The sequence below is a fragment of the Mesoplodon densirostris genome, chromosome 18 (genome assembly GCF_025265405.1).
Source record: "Mesoplodon densirostris isolate mMesDen1 chromosome 18, mMesDen1 primary haplotype, whole genome shotgun sequence".
Lineage (NCBI taxonomy): Eukaryota > Metazoa > Chordata > Mammalia > Artiodactyla > Ziphiidae > Mesoplodon > Mesoplodon densirostris.
This window is the reverse complement of record NC_082678.1, coordinates 43,077,491-43,096,105: the sequence shown is the minus strand read 5'-3', so window position 1 is coordinate 43,096,105 and position 18,615 is coordinate 43,077,491. Positions and strand designations below refer to the sequence as shown.

The 18,615-nt window shown below is 48.5% G+C and overlaps 1 protein-coding gene across 2 annotated transcripts in view; it reads right to left on the bottom strand.

The window, feature by feature from the left end:
* MYH10 (myosin heavy chain 10) overlaps nucleotides 1-18,615 on the bottom strand; it is a 139,565-nt gene that overhangs the window by 9,797 nt on the left and 111,153 nt on the right. For both annotated transcript variants that reach the window (XM_060080534.1, XM_060080535.1), the window contains 12 exons: nucleotides 15,709-15,846; nucleotides 14,483-14,606; nucleotides 13,023-13,194; nucleotides 11,740-11,952; nucleotides 9,142-9,286; nucleotides 8,391-8,597; nucleotides 7,170-7,274; nucleotides 5,833-5,985; nucleotides 5,243-5,491; nucleotides 4,747-4,959; nucleotides 2,956-3,168; nucleotides 1,750-1,911 (listed from right to left, as the gene is read on the bottom strand). In XM_060080534.1, coding sequence (XP_059936517.1) covers nucleotides 1,750-1,911; nucleotides 2,956-3,168; nucleotides 4,747-4,959; nucleotides 5,243-5,491; nucleotides 5,833-5,985; nucleotides 7,170-7,274; nucleotides 8,391-8,597; nucleotides 9,142-9,286; nucleotides 11,740-11,952; nucleotides 13,023-13,194; nucleotides 14,483-14,606; nucleotides 15,709-15,846 — 2,094 coding nt within the window. The remainder of the gene's footprint in view (nucleotides 1-1,749; nucleotides 1,912-2,955; nucleotides 3,169-4,746; nucleotides 4,960-5,242; nucleotides 5,492-5,832; nucleotides 5,986-7,169; nucleotides 7,275-8,390; nucleotides 8,598-9,141; nucleotides 9,287-11,739; nucleotides 11,953-13,022; nucleotides 13,195-14,482; nucleotides 14,607-15,708; nucleotides 15,847-18,615) is intronic.

Below are 18,615 nucleotides of genomic sequence, written 5' to 3'. Positions count from 1 at the left end.
CTTCATACCCACTGGGATGGCTATAATTAAAAGATGGACACTAGCAACTGTTGGTGAGGATGCAGAGAAACTGGAATCCTCATACATAGCTGGTAGGAATGTAAAATGTCGCTGTGGAAAGACCGGGCAGTTCCTCAAAGTTAAACAGAATTACCGTATAACCTAGCAATTCCATTCCTAGGTATATACCCAAGAAAATTGAAAACACACATCCACACAAATATATGTGAATGTTCATAGCAGCAGTATTCATAGTAGCTAAAAAGTCAAAATAACTCAACTGCCAACTAATGAATGGATTAATAAAAAAAAATATGGTATGTCCAAACAATGGAATATTATTTGGTAATAAAAAGGAGTGAAGTACTTATTTATGCTACAACATGGTGAACCTTGAAAACATGCTAAGTGAAAGAAGCTGGTCACAAAAAGCCATATTGTAGGATTCCATTTATATGACATGTCCAGCGTAGGCAAATCTATAGAGAGAGAAAGTAGATTAGTGGTTGATCAATGTTGGATGTGGCAGAGATAGTGTGGAGTCACAGCTAATGGGCACAGGGTCTCTTTTAGAGGGAACCAAAATGTTCAAAATGAGATAGTGGGTGATGCTTGCACAGCCCCTATGAATATTCTAAAAAAACAGCAAAAACACTTTAAATGGGTAAATTGAATGTTGTATGAATTATATCTCCATAAAGCTGTTAAAGTCACAGTAATATAATTTATATTCTTTGTAATTAGCTGGTCAAAGTAAAAACCTTTGTATTTAGCTTTTTAAAAAAGTGTAAGGAAGCAAATAAGTTACTCATAAATCTATTATCCAGAGACGATTTTTCCTTCTAAACTTTGTTTCTAAGTGTGTGTATCTACATGTCTATATATAGAAGTTTACACACGTGTGCTGAGTTACAAACTGAACTGCCCTCCCTACACTGTATCTTCCTGTGTCACTGCATACATATCCCCATCATTTGAATGGCTGGCAGTCCACCTACATTTAGGTTATTTCCATTTTTGCCATCATAGATAACACTTCAGCTACGATCTTTGTATGTAAGTACTTCTCCTCGTATTTATATTTTGTTAGAATAAATTTTCAAGATGCGGAATCACCAAGGTCAAAGGAATGGAAACTTTCTAAAGCTTCTGTCCTAACAAACTTCCCTCCAGGGAAGTTGTGCCTACTTATATGAAAGGGCCCATCACATCCTGCCAATACCGTGAGTTACTACAGAAATCACTTTTTGTCACTGTGATAGTGAAACCCGGCACACCATCTGGGTAGCAAAAGTGATGATTCAATGAGACGGAAAGGCTCACTAAAGCTCACGGCGCTAGCGCAGGGAAGTCGACACTACTCTCCTCTCGGTGGCTCTGTGGCTGCATGTTTAGTTGAGCATCAGAGGCTGTTCAGAGCCCCAAAAGCTTGTCCCCGGTGGTTGCCCCGCCCCCCGCTGGTGACTCCACCCCGATCAGTCCAAGTGGGGCAAACCCTGGCCCACTGTAGACACTGGAGCTACACACGTGCCATCTTTATGGCCTGTGGCCCCAACCCACAGCCGAGGCTGACGGCTGCACTGTGCTCTCTGCAGGGGTGACCTGGCAACCCTGAGCCTGCGGGCAAGATGCCAGGCTGGGTGCTGCCCAGAGCCCTTCTCCCCAGCTTCACGGGCCATGTTGCGCTTGATCTACGTAGGGCCAGATGGCACCTACCACCACCAAAGACGGACGGCTGGCCGCACTTACCTGGAGTTTGCGGAGCTGCTTGATCACTTCATCCCTAGCTTTGTTTGCAGCCTCGATTTGAGCTTCCAGGTCCTTCAGGTCTATTTCCATTTTCTTCTTTGAAGCGACAGCAAGGGCCCGCTGTTTCCGCTCATCCTCCAGCTCAGCCTCCAGCTCCCGCACCTAATGGACCGCATTGGGTTACGTCTGCTCAGACCCAGGTGCCCGCACAGAGAACCGGCACAGGAGGGCTCGGGTTACTCTGGAAAGGTGCTGCCTGCCACTGGGCAGTTATTACTATTATTAGCAGTGAATTTGTAGAGAGAGGTCTTTAACCACCACCACTGGTACAAACCGTTTCCACTGACCACAGCAAAGGCGCGTAAGGGGGCAGAGCTCATGGTCTTGGCGATGCAACGAGACTGGCCCACGTGCCCAGAGCAGAGGTCTCGGGCCAGCACCCCATGGGCAAGCCAGCCAGGATGCAGACCCTCCAGCCCCCGTCGGGCCTTCAGGTGACACACCCTGCTAAGTCCATTCTGAATTCCTGACCCACAGAAACTCAGTTAATGCATGTCGTTTTAAGTCACTAAGTTTGAGGTAATTTGTTATCTAGCAGTAAATGACTAATAAAATAAGTATTAGTGGACTGCAACTAACAAAGGAAAATTAAATATATCTCAGATCCAAGACTTGATACCATGAACTGCAAGGGACTGAGAAAATATCCACAATTAATTTTTAAAGTAAACTTTTAAATTAGAAGTTTAATAGGCACTCAGGAAAGTATATAAATCATAAGTGCCCAAGCAACTTCTTAAAATTAAAAAAATGTAAATACCTAGAGGTTTCCCTTTAAAGAGTGGCTTAATGAGGACGTGTGATCTGACCTTCGGAATACTCTGAATCACCTTGTCAGGTACATACTGATTCTTCCCTTTATCGATACTCATGAGACTCACAGAACTTGAACCTGACTACATATCCCTGGGGATTCCACTAAGAGCTTTTCAATGGATATCCTGGCTTGTAAGTAGCAGTGGTATTATCTGAGAAATAGGAAATCAAAACCAGTTGTATTACATTTTAAAGAATAAAATTATCAAATGGCCAAAAAAATTGCCTCCAGCTGATATGTTCCAATGTGAATGAATAAGATATTGACCCAAAACTGGGCTTTGAGGACAAACCAGTTCCTGTTCCGGGGGCCACTCTTCCAGGACCTACCTGTTTAATGAGTAGCCGCTTCTTTTCCTCGTTCTGCTCATCTCTGGTCTGCAAGTCCCTCTCGAACTGGGCCTTCATGGCCTGCATGTTGACCTCCAGGCGAAGCTTGGCGTCTTCTGTAGCCTGAAGCTCATCTTCCAGCTCTTCCAGCTGGGTCCTCATTTCCTCCACCTGCTGCTCTAGGGCCCGTTTGGATTTTTCAAGTTCATGAACCTAGACCACAGGAAGCACAGGGAGGGGATGACCCTTGGTGGAGGGACAAGCAAGGACAGCAGTTCCTGTTTTATAGGCACCCCACCCCCATATACATCCTCCCCTCCCACTGCAGCTACACTAGTCCTCGTTTCAGAGCGCGCCATCTGAATGACAGGCCTGATTTCTTTATTCACGTGTGCTCTAGAGTCGATCATTACTCTCCCATGACCTTGAAGCCGAGAGATCTTTAAAAGCCATGAACAATAAAAAGAGCATGGTGTCAGGGGAATCGCCTGTTGACTGGCCATTGGCCTGAGGTTTGTGTCTAACATTGTACATCCCTCTTGCTGTGGAAAAGGTCATTTGTATTGAAAATGCACATGTGGAGACTTACACACTAGGTGTGTGAGGCCCGCAAAGCAGGGTACAGTGAAAAAGAGGTTTGACCTTTCTCTGCACAAAGAGCCCCACCACACACGTTTACTAAGTTCTCGGTGCCAAGCGCTGTGCTGGGTGCTCCCCTCTTCACGTCCCCTCTGATCCTGGAGACAGTCCTCAGGCAGGCGTGCGCAGGTGCTATTACTATGTGTGCCTTTGGGGTTCACTGCCATGTTGTCAGTTCTCACGCGGGCAGGAGAAGCCTTACAGCGTGAGGAGGGCCTGTGTCTCTTAGTGTCCGGCACTTCACGGGCACACAGGAAACGCTTGTGGAATGAATGTGGGACTGTCGTTTGTTCTAAAGAAAACTAATATGGAACAAGAAAATGGAATCAGTGGTGGAATTCTCTCTCTACATTTTACTATGTAATCCTGGCCATTTCTACTCTAGGAGGCCTCCTCTTGTCCACGGGGCCGGTCCCCAGGCTGTAGGAGACTCAGCAGGAAGGTAGGACAGTCTTTCCTCCCTTATGATGTGGCCAGAGAGTCCGTGTCCCAGGAAAATGAGCTTTTATCTTTAGAGAGGACTTTATGCATTTCAGAGCACGGCTGCAGCAGCTTCATGAAATAGGCAAGTATCACGTCCATTTGACAGAAGAGGAAACTTAGGCTTAGACAGGTTAAATGGGAGCTTGGGGGAGACTCAAGCCCCGAACCTGTTCTGACCCCCAGGCCTGGGTCCCCATCACTATCCTCAACACCTCGTACACTAGGGGAGGGGGGTAGGGTAAATAAAAATCACAGCAGCTCTTGGGGAAGGCGTGTGCAGTGGGAGGACAAGGGCGTCCCACCTGGCTCCCCTCCAGCTTCCCCACTCGGTGCAGGAGACAGATCCCACTACCCTCAATCTGAGGGGACTTCAGGTACTTGCGTTTGATAACCACCTGAGACTCAGGAACAGAGAAACCCTTCATTTAAAGGACCCCTGCCAGGATGCAGCTTAGGGCGGGGAGGGCCCGTGAAAGCGACAAGAACTCCCCGCCTGGCTTTGGCACAGATAACTGAGAACAGACTGCAGAAAACCTGATGGCTTATCCTGGAGTCTTTAACCCCCTAATTATATACAGGCCAAGACACTCCTAGTCCGCTTCACTGTAGGGCTGGGCCTTCCCAGAGTCGCCTGCCTGCCCCGAAGGCACCGGTCCCCAGGACACTCACGTTCTTGCCCACGTCGTCCTTGGAGCTCATCAGGTCCTCCATATCTGCCCGCAGCTGCTTATTCTGCCGCTCAGACTCTTCCTTGGCCTCCAGGGCCTCCTCAAGGGCGCGGGCCAGGGACAGGGCTTTGGTTTCCTTCTCTCTGGCCTCTGCTTCGGCCCGGTCTCGCTCTTCCGCGTAGCGGGCAGAGATGTTCTTCTCTTCTGCTAACAGCTACACGGGGTGGCGTTGGGAAACAGTAAAAATCGATTTCAAAAGCAACAGAGACTCCTCTCATTTGCTACAATGCCTGAATTATTGCTAAGAATATCAGGGGTGTTCTCCTGTTTCCTTCTTTATGCTGGTCTGCTTTTTCCAATTCGGCTATAAATATATATTGCTCTTAAATAAGAAAGGATTATTTTAAGCCGAAATGACAAAGGCGAGAGCTTTGGCAGGAGGAAACACGTGTGGCGCTGGTCCTGGAGCCCAGGGGTGGGGAGCGCTGGGCACCCACCTGATCGAACTTCTTCTGCTTCTTCTCCAAGTTGGAGACGATCTGGCGCTGGTGGTCCAGGTCCACCAGCAGGTCATCGAGCTCCTGCTGCAGGCGGTTCTTGGTCTTCTCCAGCTTGTCGTAGGCCAGGGCCTTCTCCTCCAGGCGCTGGCTCAGTGCTTCCACGTCTTTAAGGAGCTTCTTCTTGGCTTCTTCCAAACTTTCAATTGTCCCCAGGTCATCATCTACTTTCTTCTTGGTATCTGTCAACTGAAGGAAAAAAGATCACTATTAAAGAACTCAACTGGATTTCACACTTGAGGAATAAAGATAAAACTTCTTTTCCATATTTTGTCAGAAGAAATAATATAAGGCAATACTATGTGTTTCTGAGCAAATGAATCTTAGACCATAAATTTCTTCGCTAATCATCTATAAAAGGATGACTGGATTGGAATTTACATAGTTGACACAGTCCGAGGGTCTTTACCTTGCTTCCAACAAGACCCAATTAACTGTCCCAAATGGAGCTGAAACCACCCAGCAGGGCAGGGACGTCAGCTGCTAAACACACACGCTGAGGCCACAGCGCCCCGAGTGGATGCACGCACCTGGGCCTGCAGGGCCAGCACCTGCTTTTCCAGGTTCTTCCTGGCCTCTTCCTCCTCCTCCTGCTGCTCCTGGAGGCTGTTCTTCTCCTCCTCCAGCTGCCGGATCCGACTGCTCAGGTTCAGTTTTTGGCGTGTCTCTTCCTGAAGAAGCTCCTGTTTATTTTTATAAACGGTCAGTACTTAGATTATGGTAATCACCCAAACCACAATGCCTCTGTTAAAAAAAACAGAGTCTCAGTGTGTGAGAAATACCCAGTGATATTAACAAACAAGTGATTTTAAAACACACCTGATCATTTAACAAGTGCCCTCAATACAATATTGCTTTAAAGTTGTTCACGAGGGAATTCCCTGGCGGTCCAATGGTTAGGACTCCGCGCTTTCACTGCCGAGGGCACGGGTTCAATCCCTGGTCGGGGAACCAAGATCCCCGTAAGCCGTGCAGTGTAGCCAAAAAACCAAAAACAACCTTGTTCACAAGCAATGGCATCGTCACCCCCCCAGGGTCCCAGGCCAGGGACCTGCGAGCTTCCCTTTCCCACATCTTTTATCACTCCTGGAATCCTTTCCTGTTTCTCTCAGGTCAGCGTTAATGAACAAAAGCCATGAGAAAATGTTTAAAATGGCCAGCAGTGCACGAATGTGTAACAGGACCGCCGCCTGGTGAACCGCACCTCAGGCAGTGCCCGGCCAGACAGCAAGAGCCGCCTCCCAGGCACCCACGTGCCTGCCAGACACAGGAACCACAGGCTCTAGATATGAACTCAAAGGTGAGTTCCTGAGCATCAGGGCTGGTTTTGGTGCAAGATGGTTGAAAATAAACGTAGAGCAGAATGGCTTCCCTGGTGGCGCAGTGGTTAAGAATCTGCCTGCCCATGCAGGGGACACGGGTTCGTTCGAGCCCTGGTCCGGGAAGATCCCACATGCAGCGGAGCAACAAAGCCCGTGCGCCACAACTACTGAGCCTGCACTCTAGAGCCTGCAAGCCACAACTACTGAGCCTGTGCTCTAGAGCCCGGGAGACAACTACTGAGGCCCGTGCGCCTAGAGCCCGTGCTCCGCAACAAGGGAAGCCACCGCAATGAGAAGCCCGCGCACCGCAACGAAGAGAAGCCCCCGCTCACCGCAACTAGAGAAAGCCCGCATGCAGCGACGAGGACCCAACTCGGCCAAAAATAAATAAACAAAATAAATAAATTTATATAAAGCAAAAAAAAGTAGAGCAGAAAATCAGAAAGAGGTGATAAGAGGGCAGTTCTGGGAATAGCATGTTTCACCAACTTACAGATCACAGAAACAGCAGAGTTACCATTAACACTCCACCCCCGGGGGAATACCTGTGTGTCCTGGAGTTGAGACTCAAGACCAGCTGCGTCCTTGGCAAACTTAATACCCTTTTTCTCTGCTTCTTCTAGAAGAGTTGAGACATTATCCAATTCATTCTGCAAGGAGGAGTGAAAGGTTATGACTCACTTCAGCAGTAGGCAGAGGGAAAAGAGTGGTGGTTCTGGACCCTAAAGGCACACAAAGCGAGCATATCGCGGGGAGGAGGGGTCAGTCTCAGCTAAGGAGGGCTCACCACCGAGAGTCTCCCGCCCCCGTGAGCCGGCCCTGAGCCAGCCACCGCAGACAGCCTCCACCTACCGCCCGGACAGGGAGGCTTAGGACGGCAGAGCCCACACGTGGAGGGCGTTCTAACTGGCTTGCTATCTTGTTTTTCAGCGTCAAGAGACAAAACTTATACCAAATCCTCTGAACGAATGGCTGCTGTCCTATGTGAGGAGGCTCAAGGTCAGCAGGTGTTTTATTTTAACCCTTTTCCACACGAAGATGCACTATCCATGTGCTGGGGGGAGGTGGGTAGGGGGCGCAAGTATAATTCATTTTCTTAGAGAACTTGAAAACTTTATCACACAGATTCAAAGAAGTTTAAATTCTAAGAGTCACAGCCCACCCTTCTTTTTAAGGTGAAAGAAAATCTGGCATGATATATTTATCATGAATATGTAGCTATTTCTTATGGTCAGATTTTATGAATAATGTGGTAAAAACATTTTTTTCTTTTTCGTGTGTAATTAACGATAGCTCTAAAATACCTCCCCCCGCCAGAAACCCCCATGGCGTAAGACCGTCTGTGTTCTTTTGTGGGGACAGTGGGTCGTAGACAAAAGGGACAGGAGTCGCCCTTCGTTCTAGTCTGTCCTCTAGTCACGTGAGCAAAGGGAAGGCACACGGAGGACGTTTCTACACTTGAAACTCAAGCTGATGACGTTTGTCCTTCCTCATGTTAGCCCTTCAGAGATCCCCCCACCCCATCAGTCTCGGCAGCAGTGGGGCGGGGAGGGCTGTGGACTGAGCAGAGCCCAGAGGCAGGCGAGCTTCTCACGTCCTCGTCCACCAGATTCACCCGGGGGGCGCTGTGAGCTTCAAGTGGGAGAACAACACAAGGAGCCTTATGTGGACCTGGGGCAGCCCGGGCGCCCCCCATGTCAGGCCCCTCCCCTCCCCACCCCGCCAGACGCTGGGGGCGACGTCCAGGAAAGGCTTTCCAGGCCTACCTGTAACTTATTCGCTTTCTCGGCCAGTTCCACCCTGAGTCTGTCTCCTTCCGAGACCTTGGCGTGGAGCTCCTGGACCTGGGCGTCCAGCTTCTTCCTCTTGTGCTCAGACTCGGCCTTGACCTGCTGCAGCACCTTCACCTCGCACGCCAGCTCCTTGTTGTCTGTCTCCAGGCCCTGCTTGTTCTTCTCCAGATTTGCCTTGAACTAGTAGAGAGAAGGGGAGAACCGTCCACTAGCAGTTTTACAACAGAGGACGCAAAGGGCACGGCTTTGGTGTCCGGAGAACCGTGCTGACACGGGGGGAGGCTGCAGTCGACACCCGCTGCTCTCGGAGTGTGAAGACTTCTGTGGGCGGAGCACCCCTGTACACACCGCTCAGGGCAGCAGATACAGTGCGGGGAGCCAGCACCTGAGAGGTGGAGGCGGGAACGATGAAGCAAGGGCAACGACGTGTGCGGTGCCTGAGACAAACTGGAGGCGGGAGGGGCGGGGGGCGGGAGCGGCAGGGCACCGGGAACACCTGGGGGGCCTGGCGGCTTCCGGGCAGCAGGTGAGCGAGACCAGGACTTCCAGCTGCTGAAGCTCTAGAGCTCAGTCATCAGGAGAAAGAGGGCTATCAGCGAGAGGAATATGCGATTTGAAAATAAAATCAAGGGCCCCTGGCTCTCCCAGGCCAGCACTGTGCTCTCAGCAAGCGGCCGCTGCGGGGGCATCTGGCCCCCGGCATTGCCCACCGACGTGCCCCTACCCTCTTCGCCTGCTCCAGCTGCTCCGAAAGCTCCTCCAGGGCGGTCGCGTGTCTCTGCCTCATGTCCTGGATCTGAGCCTCGTGGTTCTTCGTTTCCTCCTCAAGAGCCTTCTTCAGCTCTGCCACTTCTTGTTCACGTTTGGTACTAGAGAAACATAATTTGAGAGGAAGAAGCTCAGAATTAGTTGAACGACTAAATTAAATGCACATTTTTAAAGTTCTGCTTTTGTTTGAAACATGACATGGATTCCAGGAGGCTGGCGTGTCTGTTACTATGGCAGCGGGAAACCTTCCAGAACCAGCATGACCCCCATTCCACATGCGACTTACAGTCGAGACGTGGTGTAACGTCCCTAAGGGTCTTCGGATGTTCGGGGCAGCCTGGGTGTATCACAGGCCAGGCACTGCTTAACACAAGATGCCAAAATGCCTGCCACGGCACCAGCAGGCGTTTCAATAAAACCGGAAGAGGGTAAATCCTCAAAAGGGCTGGTAAAGGCTCATCAGGCAGGACACTGCACCCCGACAAAAGTGGGCCTGAGCACCACCTTTAATTTAAGCACACAGCTTAGTACTGAAACCAGTTAAGGTAAATACCACCCCTGCTGAGAGCTGCCGTAACACCGAGAGCTTACAGAGCAGTCACTTTCCAATCTCCTGAAGCACAGCTCTGGCAAACTTGCTCTAAAACCCGTAGCCAGTTAGAACAGTGACATATGTGCCGATTGCTGTGTGGGCGCACTTTCCTCTCTTTACAAGGAAGCGAAATCTAGGGGCTGCGACCAGCTGCGGCAAAGAGAAAAGGCACCCAGGTGGCTGCTAGCTGCGTGGTGGCAGGTCACCAAAGGGAGCCACCAGAGTCGCGGTGGTGCAGCCTGGCTCGGCCACACGTTCACTGGAGGTGAAAGGCGTGCGGGGGTCTGGCCTTGTCCTCTGCAAGCTTCCGTGCAGAGGAAGGGATGGATGCTGGAGGTGGAGGAGGGGCACGAGCATCCAAGCATCAGCCCAACGAGACAGACTTCATCGAGGTTACTTCAGTTCACCCCCCATCTACCAGACGGCAACACCATTTCCCCTGACACATCGGAACTGCAGGCCATCCGACCCCTTCACCAGCAGAAGCAGGGAGTGCTGTGTTGGAGCACATCCACGGTTTTAACAAATATGCACATACTGGACTTCCCTGGCGGTCCACTGGTTAAGACTCCGTGCTTCCAATGCAAGGAGGGTGGGTCTGATCCCTGGTTGGGGAACTAAGATCCTGAAAGCCATGCAGTGTGGCCAAAAAAAAAAAAAAAAAAAAAGCGTGTATCATTGGTACTTTTTTGTTTTTTTTAAACAGGAGTTGAAGGGAAGAAGTGAGCAGAACCTTTTTTTCTATCCTGGTTGAAAGCCCAGCTGAGAAAGGCTATTTCAACCAAGTCTAATCATTAGACTGTGGGTTCCAACCCACAGTTTCGTGGTTTCCAGATATTTAAAAAGCAGGTATTTTAAAGACAAGGCCAGGACTTAAAACTGCTAAAAGTAGAGCTGCTCTGTGGAGGCGGGTAGGAGCCTCTAGCCCCACCGGCTCAGGTGGCTCTGCGGGGACACACCCTCCCGTTGCTGTGAGGCCCTGCGTGTTCGCGGGCAAAGTCCCTGGCACGTTGTCAGGCTCACCTCCTCCGCTTTTTCAGCACTGAGCGCTCCGGACACCCACCGTCTGACCTCAGCCTGACGGCTCGGCACGGCTTCTCTCCAGGCCCAGCACCTGACGGGCACACGCCCCTACCCAGCTGCCTCTGTAAATGACCCCTACTGCCCTCGCCTTACTGCAGGCTTTCCCGTAGCCCCCTTCTCGGGGGCAGGCTCCCCCTCCCACCACTCACAGCCTGGGACAGGTGGCAGGGGTGTGTGGGTGTGTGCGTGTGCAAGCATGTGCACAGCCAGGTCTACCCGCCAAGGCAGCCTGGGGATTCCTGGGCTGGCCTCAAGTGCCCGGCAGCTTGGGTCTTGAGGAGGAAGGAGCCGGTCAGGAGGAGGCCAGCAAGGGCCTCAGGCAGCCCACCTGCTCACCGCTAGTTGCGCGCGCTCTCCCGGGACTTCCCGTGAGTCGTGGCTGGCTGCGCTCGTCACTTTCCTCTTGCCTACGCTCGGCGGCTGGCCCATCTGTTACGTGGGTACCTGCGCTCACCTGTCCTTTTGTCTTTGTGGACACAGGCCTCCTTCTCGTCTGTTTCCTCACCACTGTTCATCAGACCAATTGCTGCAGCCAGCAGATGCCCAAACACCCCCATCTCCTCCTGTTTCTGTGTCTGTCCCCTCTATAGCCCTCTGGTCCCTGTGCCCCCCTTACTTGGTTCAGGTGTAACTCTCCCTCCAGCCCCGTGTGCGTACCTGGGGCTTTTCTGATCACACCTCCCTCTGCGCACCTGGCTGTGGTGCATCCACCCACCCTGTGCTTTCTACCTACAGGCCGGTTGGTTTCTAACCACCGAGATTTTGTCACTGTTCCATGTGCCACTGTTTCCAGGAGGGAGAGAGGATGCTCGAAGTGACATCATACAGGGAAACAGCCCACTCCCCGAGGACGAGCAGCTCTGCCCTGCGCCCACTCACCGCAGTTCCTGCTGAGCTGCCGTGGTGTCCAGCGTGTCCTCAAGCTCTGTCTTCAGAGCTTCCAGCTCCTCACTCAAGTCCCTCTTCTGCTTTTCCGCCTTGTTCCGCGAAGCCTTCTCGGATTCAAAGTCTTCCTGCAGCTCAGCAAGCTGGGCTTGCAGCTCTCGCACGACTTTAAGCGCGTTGTTCTTGTGCAGCGTCTCGTCGTCACCCCTGCGGAGACACCCGGGCACGGGAAGCGCTCAGAGCCGGCGCCCGGGGACTCTTCCCACAAGGAGACCCTGAGACACCACCCCCAGCCCACGGCCCACGGCTTGGAGGCCCAGAGCTGGTATCAGGACGGAGTCTGGGTCCTGTCCAAAGGGCTAATAAAGTTCTCCGTGAAAAGGTAGGACCATCTCACTTTAATGATTATAATATTTAAAAATTCCCTCTCAAGCAAATGTTTTTCTAGTTAAAACACTGCTCAAGGTAGCGGTCTTGTCCGTCAGAGTGGTTCCAGCCCACAGCGAATCTGCAAATTCAGAGAAGTTCTTGGAACAAAGTGGAAGCAGACCCGCCACCTTCACACCCTCCACCCTACGCTTCCTCTACCCTCTGGTGCATCTTTCTGCTCACGTGTGGTTTAATGTGGGTGGATGTTCTGACCGGGGATGGGTGGGAAGTTTGCGGTGAAGGAGGGGAAGCTGACACATGGGAGCAGGTGGAGAATTTTAGTTCTGGGTCCCAGCCCTCACCTCTGTAAGTGGCCGAAGAAAGACTAACAGTGACAGAGGCAGAGAAGAATTTCTGTTATAAGATTTTCTTGATTGTAATAAATTATAAATTAAACTGAGTCCTATGACCATGTAGCCAAATAGTTATTCTTTATAAAGAAATGAAATATTAGTATAAATGTATTCACTATATATGACTTGCATTCTGTAACTGAATGGTTTAGGACTGAATAGCAAATCATGCTAGAAGAGGCGGGAATATTTCTGAAAAGTGATTTCCTCTAAACTTCTAAATCATATTGAAATTAATCTGTAACGTACAGAAACCAGAGCATTTGATATGGTTAAAACTGTTGGTTCAGGTGTGAATTTCCAAGGATTTCATGATATGACTCGTGATTTTTAAGTGTAAATACCAAGAAGGATTGATGAGATTTTCTGACTGCCCCAACACACACGCTCCCAGGTCTCCCAGGCCCGTGTCACACCCAATGACGAGGAAGCCATAAGTTGGTGTCCCGGGGTCTCTCTGTCGGGACCCCCTGCAGCCGCATGCCTAGCGCAGACCTGGCCAGGGCGCCCTGCAGCTCCTCCTCCTTCTTGGCCACCTGGATCTTGAGCTCGTCAATCTGCGCCTGGAGCTCGGCGATCTGGTCCTGCAGGTCCGTGGTCTCGCCGTCCAGTTTCCTTTTGGCCTTTTCCAGTTCCTGGCGGGTCTTCTCCTCCTTCTTTAAGCGCTCTTTAGGGCAAGAAACAAGAAGCCCTTCAACACACTGAATGTCACTCCATATGGACAAATTCAAAATGTAAACTGATTAAAGTTGAAAATTAGCCATTGTATCTAAAGCACGTCGCTGCCTTAATATCATCCTGCCAACCGCTCCATCACCTGAAACCCCTTAAGATCAAACCGAAGGCGAGATACATTAGCAGGAGGGTGGAATTTTCAGGAAGGAACTGGGAGGATTCCAAGGATGTCCTTCCATAGGGAGCGGGCCCCCACTCTCAGAGCCTAAGTGACCTGGACCCCGTGCTGTGCCCAGGATCGCAGAGGGCTTGGCAGAGGCCGGGTGGCATGTGACTCCTGTCCCCCCGCTCCCCTTTCACCGGGAATCCCTGGTTTGAACCCAGACTGCAGTTCCTGAGCCCTGAGGGCGAGAGGGCAGAGTGTGGGCATCTCTCCCGCCTGCCCTCTGAATCCTGCAGTGATTCCTTAATTAGGGCCGGGGATGCCTCTCTTCACACACTGTCCTCACCCGCTCATCAGTCAGGTGAGAGAAGGACAGGCCTACCTACCCTTCCCAGAAGAATTGCCTACAGGTAGCAATGGTTTATGGAAAGAATTTCAGGCTGACAACAAAATCCTAAATATTGTTTTAGAAACCACTCATTTTCTCCCCGTTATAAACGACCACGCGACAGCAGGGTGTTAAGAGGCACGTTCTTCCTCCTCTGTCGATGCCAGTCTCCAGCTGCGGGTCAAAGGGAAGGTTTTCTGGGCTCTTTCCAACTTCTACCCTCTTTTCTTATTTCTTCTGCAGAAGGTAGTGATCCATTTTGCAAAAATCCTAGCATTTGCTGACATGACTTGGGCCATCAGAGTGAGACACTGCTACCGTGCACAGAGTCTCCTGTCCCTGCCAGGTTTTGTGTCAGCAGCTGTCCCTTTGTGAAGGGAAACCTAGGCCCTCGATGCAGCATTTAGATTAAACACATACAAATTTAACGGCCCGTACAGCTGAAACTTAATTTAGGTCCCAACTGTGTCCACCAAAGGGCAATCTATTTTACTACAGGACCTAACTTTAAAAAGTAAAAGTTTAAAGATAATTTAGTGCCGTTTGATGGCACTAAATACTTGGTGACTAGGCAAATGACAACACCATATAAGAGGGCTATTTTAATAGTTGAACCCAAACTGATGAGCGATCCCCATGTACATTTTCTGTTACAGCATGTTCTGATTTAAGTAAAATCTAAAGGCTCACATGTCCTAGCCCTAAATTTCTCTAACCTCCAACACTCACCTTCTAAATCTGAGATCATCACTTCTTGCTTATTCCTGATCTTGGCCAGGTTTTTTGCCTTTTCTTCCTCTTCAGCCAGCTGAGAGGAACACTCAGCAATGCGATCTTCCATGAGTTTCTTTTCCTGAATAGGAAAAACGGCTTCAGAAAAGGCATTCAAAATGACAACTGGGTTTGGTTATTACTTAGAAAGCAAGTAACATTGGCACTGTCTCCCCCAGCAGACCGTATATTCCAAAAAAGCAGGAAAGGGAGGCTCATGACCTTCCAGAGCTTCGCCCGCCCACCTGGCCTGCAGTCCTGCAGCAGGTGCTGAATGTATTACCGCCCAGGTGGGAACAAGTCGTTGGTGAGTGTCCAAAGGGCACAAAATGTGCACGTTCAGTCATCTCAGGGATTAGAAGGATGTTTGGTGGATTAAAACAATTAAATAGTTTCTGTCTTTAGAAATCTATACCGACTATAAATCTGTAGAGACTTAAGAGAGAAAACTGAATAAATGAACTTGAAATCTTGAGAATTCCCTGTTTGAAGCCACTTTCAGTGAGAGCATTGACACAAGTATTTTCCATATTCTAAAAGCAGCTCTTGGACTCCCGTGGTGGCACAGTGGTTAAGAATCTGCCTGCCAATGCAGGGCACATGGGTTCAAGCCCCGGTCCGGGAGGATCCCACATGCCTCAGAGCAACTAAGGCCATGCACCACAATTACTGAGCCTGTGCTCTAGAGCCTGCGAGCCACAACTACTGAGCCCACGTGCTGCAACTACTGAAGCCCATGCGCCTAGAGCCCGTGCTCCGCAACAAGGGAAGCCACCGCAATGAGTAGCCCACGCACCGCAACGAAGAGTAGCCCCCACTCGCCACAACTAGAGAAAGCCCGTGCGCAGCAACGAAGACCCAACACAGCCAAAAATAAATAAAATAAATTTATTAAAAAAATAAAAATAGGGCCTCCCTGGTGGCGCAAGTGGTTGAGAGTCCGCCTGCCGATGCAGGGGATACGGGTTCGTGCCCCGGTCTGGGAGGATCCCATATGCCGCGGAGCGGCTGGGCCCGTGAGCCATGGCCGCTGAGCCTGCGCGTCCGGAGCCTGCGCGTCCGGAGCCTGTGCTCCGCAACGGGGGAGGCCACAACAGTGAGAGGCCCGCATACCGCAAAAAAAAAAAATAAATAAAAATAAAAATAAAAATAAAATCAGCTCTTAAATAGAAATAGTCTCTTACTTTGATAAATTTGGAATTTTGGTCCTCGAGAAGCAGAATCTCCTCTTCCATCTTCTTGATCTTGGCCTCTGCCGTCACCTTCTCCAGCTGCAGTTTCTGGCGAGCCCCCTCCTCCTCGTCCAGCTGCTCCTCCAGGTCCTTGGGGAGAAGTACATGCGGTCAGTCTCCACACTTTCTCTACAAGATACTACACATGCTAACAAGCAAGGTCAAAATGAAAGGCCAGTGTTTGATTGTCAAAATGGCAGGGTTATTTTAAAAAATATAAAATGTAATTATGTGAAACAGACACTTGTGTCCACTATAGGTTAACTACAAAGTGGGTCAGTCCTTCTAGAAGCCAACATGGGAAAATGCAGCAGCTTTGAAAAAGAGCATTTCTTTTAAACCAGCAATTTCAGGAAAAGGCACAGATGTGATTTATATTTAAAAGACCTGTAGCAAAGTGTTATTTATCATACTGAGGAACTATGAACATACTTCAAAAAAGTCTTGGTGATTAAAAGTGGGTATATTTTTAAAATGGGATAACGTGTAGTTATTAAAATCCATACTTTAGAAGAGTAGTAACACAGGGAAATTGAATAATATAGTCCAACTACATCAAACACATACTTCATTCATTCTACTATGTATGTTTAGCCAAAAGAGAAGACAACTCAGAAACAACCATGGAAATAGTACAGGTTGGTGAGAATGGGCTGTCTCAGGTCAGGCGTGCCGTGCCGTTCACAACATGAGCGCATCACCAAACTGGGTGGGATTCCAGAGTTTACACATGGTTTTCCCATAACACGCTTCTCTTTATTTCATACCCTACATTATTGTAGCTAATAAACATGCATTACAGAACAGAGTTGTACATACAAATCAATATATGGCCAGTTCAAGAAACTTTCAAGGGACTTCCCTGATGGCGCAGTGGTTAAGAATCCGCCTGCCAATGCAGGGGACATGGGTTCAAGCCCTGGTCTAGGAAGATCCCATGTGCCGCAGGGCAACCGAGCCCGTGCGCCACAACTACTGAGCCTGCGAGCCTAGAGCCCATGCTCCGCAACAAGAGAAGCCACCGCAATGAGAAGCCCGCGCACCACAATGAAGAGTAGCCCCCGCTCGCCGCAACTAGAGAAACCCGTGCACAGCAACAAAGGCCCAACACAGCCAAAAATAAATAAATAAATAAATTTATTTAAAAAAATAATAATAAGAATAAATAAAAGCTCATAAACACAGAGGTTAAAAAAAAACTTTCAAGGGTAACTTTGGCTAAATAATTTATCATGGTTGATTCTGTAATGAAACCTCTGCACAAGATTAACTTTTTCTGTGAAAAACTTCAAACACACATACAAGTACAGAGTAGCATGGTGATCCCGACACAAATGCATCAGCCCAAGCTTAACCAGCATCAGCTCATGGTCAGTGGTCACTTCTAAACCCCCAGCTTCTCCCTCCTCCACTGCATTAGTTTGAAGCAAATCCCAGACATCATATTTCACCTGTCAACCTTCAGGCTCTATCTCTAAAACATGAAGACCATTTAAAAATACACTCGTTTGAACTGGAATCCAAATAAGGTTCACACGTTGTGAGTGACTGATAAGACCCTTAAGACTGCTTTAATCTCTAGGTTCCCTTAAATTTCTTTCTCCTCCCTTTTTCTCACCATTTATTTGTTTAAAAAAAACCCCCAAAAACCCCACAGGTCATTTGTCCTACAGTTTCCCAGAGTCTGGATTTTGTCCACTGCATCCCTGCACTGCACACTCCTAAGGTGACAAGAGCAGTGAACAGAACAGTGGGTCCAGTGTAATTCAATTAATAAATGAATCCACATATATCTGTTCAGAAATATATGCAAAAAAATAATAGGGATTAATGGGATGATGGGTGGGAGGAGACTTCTAAGTGCTATTTTGTATTCTCTGGGTATTCTACAATATAGTGTTATAATCAGGAAATTAATATTGAAAACAAAGCAAAAACCAAAAACAGGTCTAGTAGTTTTTGGTTGAAAAGGAGACAGATCAGAAATCCCTGAAAGCCTCACATGCGGGGGGGTGGGGGGGAGAAAAAAAGAAGGACAAGAGACCAACAAGGTTGGGTTTTCCCAAGAGCCATGAAGTTAATGTAGAATCTCAGATATTCCATAAGAGGGGGAAAATATTTAATAATAACATTACCATAAATATAATGTGTTTGAATTTACAATGGAGACATTAAGATAACAGTGCAAAAACCCAGTGAAAGAGTCTAGAGTAAAGGTTATGAAGATGAAAAGTACTGAAAAACAAAACAAGCAAAAAACAACAAAGAAACCCTTGTTCTTACAAGGAAATGCTTGTTTTCTAAAGAGAGTAATGCAAGCATTTCATGTGAAGTTGTTAAACGTGGAGCATAAAACAGTAGGCTGGGGAGACTGGAGATGGCTTTGGGTGTCCTTACCCTGTGTGAGTAAAATATTATCACTGAAATGAGCACATGCTCTGAAACAAAGAGAAAATCAAAATGGAAAAAGAATTTGAAAAAGGATACATGTATATGTATAAATGAATTACTTTGCTGTACACCTGGAACTATCACAACATTGTTAATCAGCTATATTCCAGTATAAAATAAAAAGTTAAAAAAAAAGAGAAAATCAAAACTGTTGATAATACCACCAAAACTCACTACTATTGGTGACTATTATTCTAGATCTTCTGTATGTTCCCTTATAAAAATCATACATAGTTTGTAAGTTATATACTTTTAGTTAGAGCTTATTGTATATACTCTTTTGCAACTCTTTACTAATGTATAATAAATACCCATAAAAATAAACATCTTTTAAATTTATAACTGTATATTATTACCGTAGTTTAAGAATCCCCTATTGTTAGATAATTAGTAGGCTTCCACTGATTT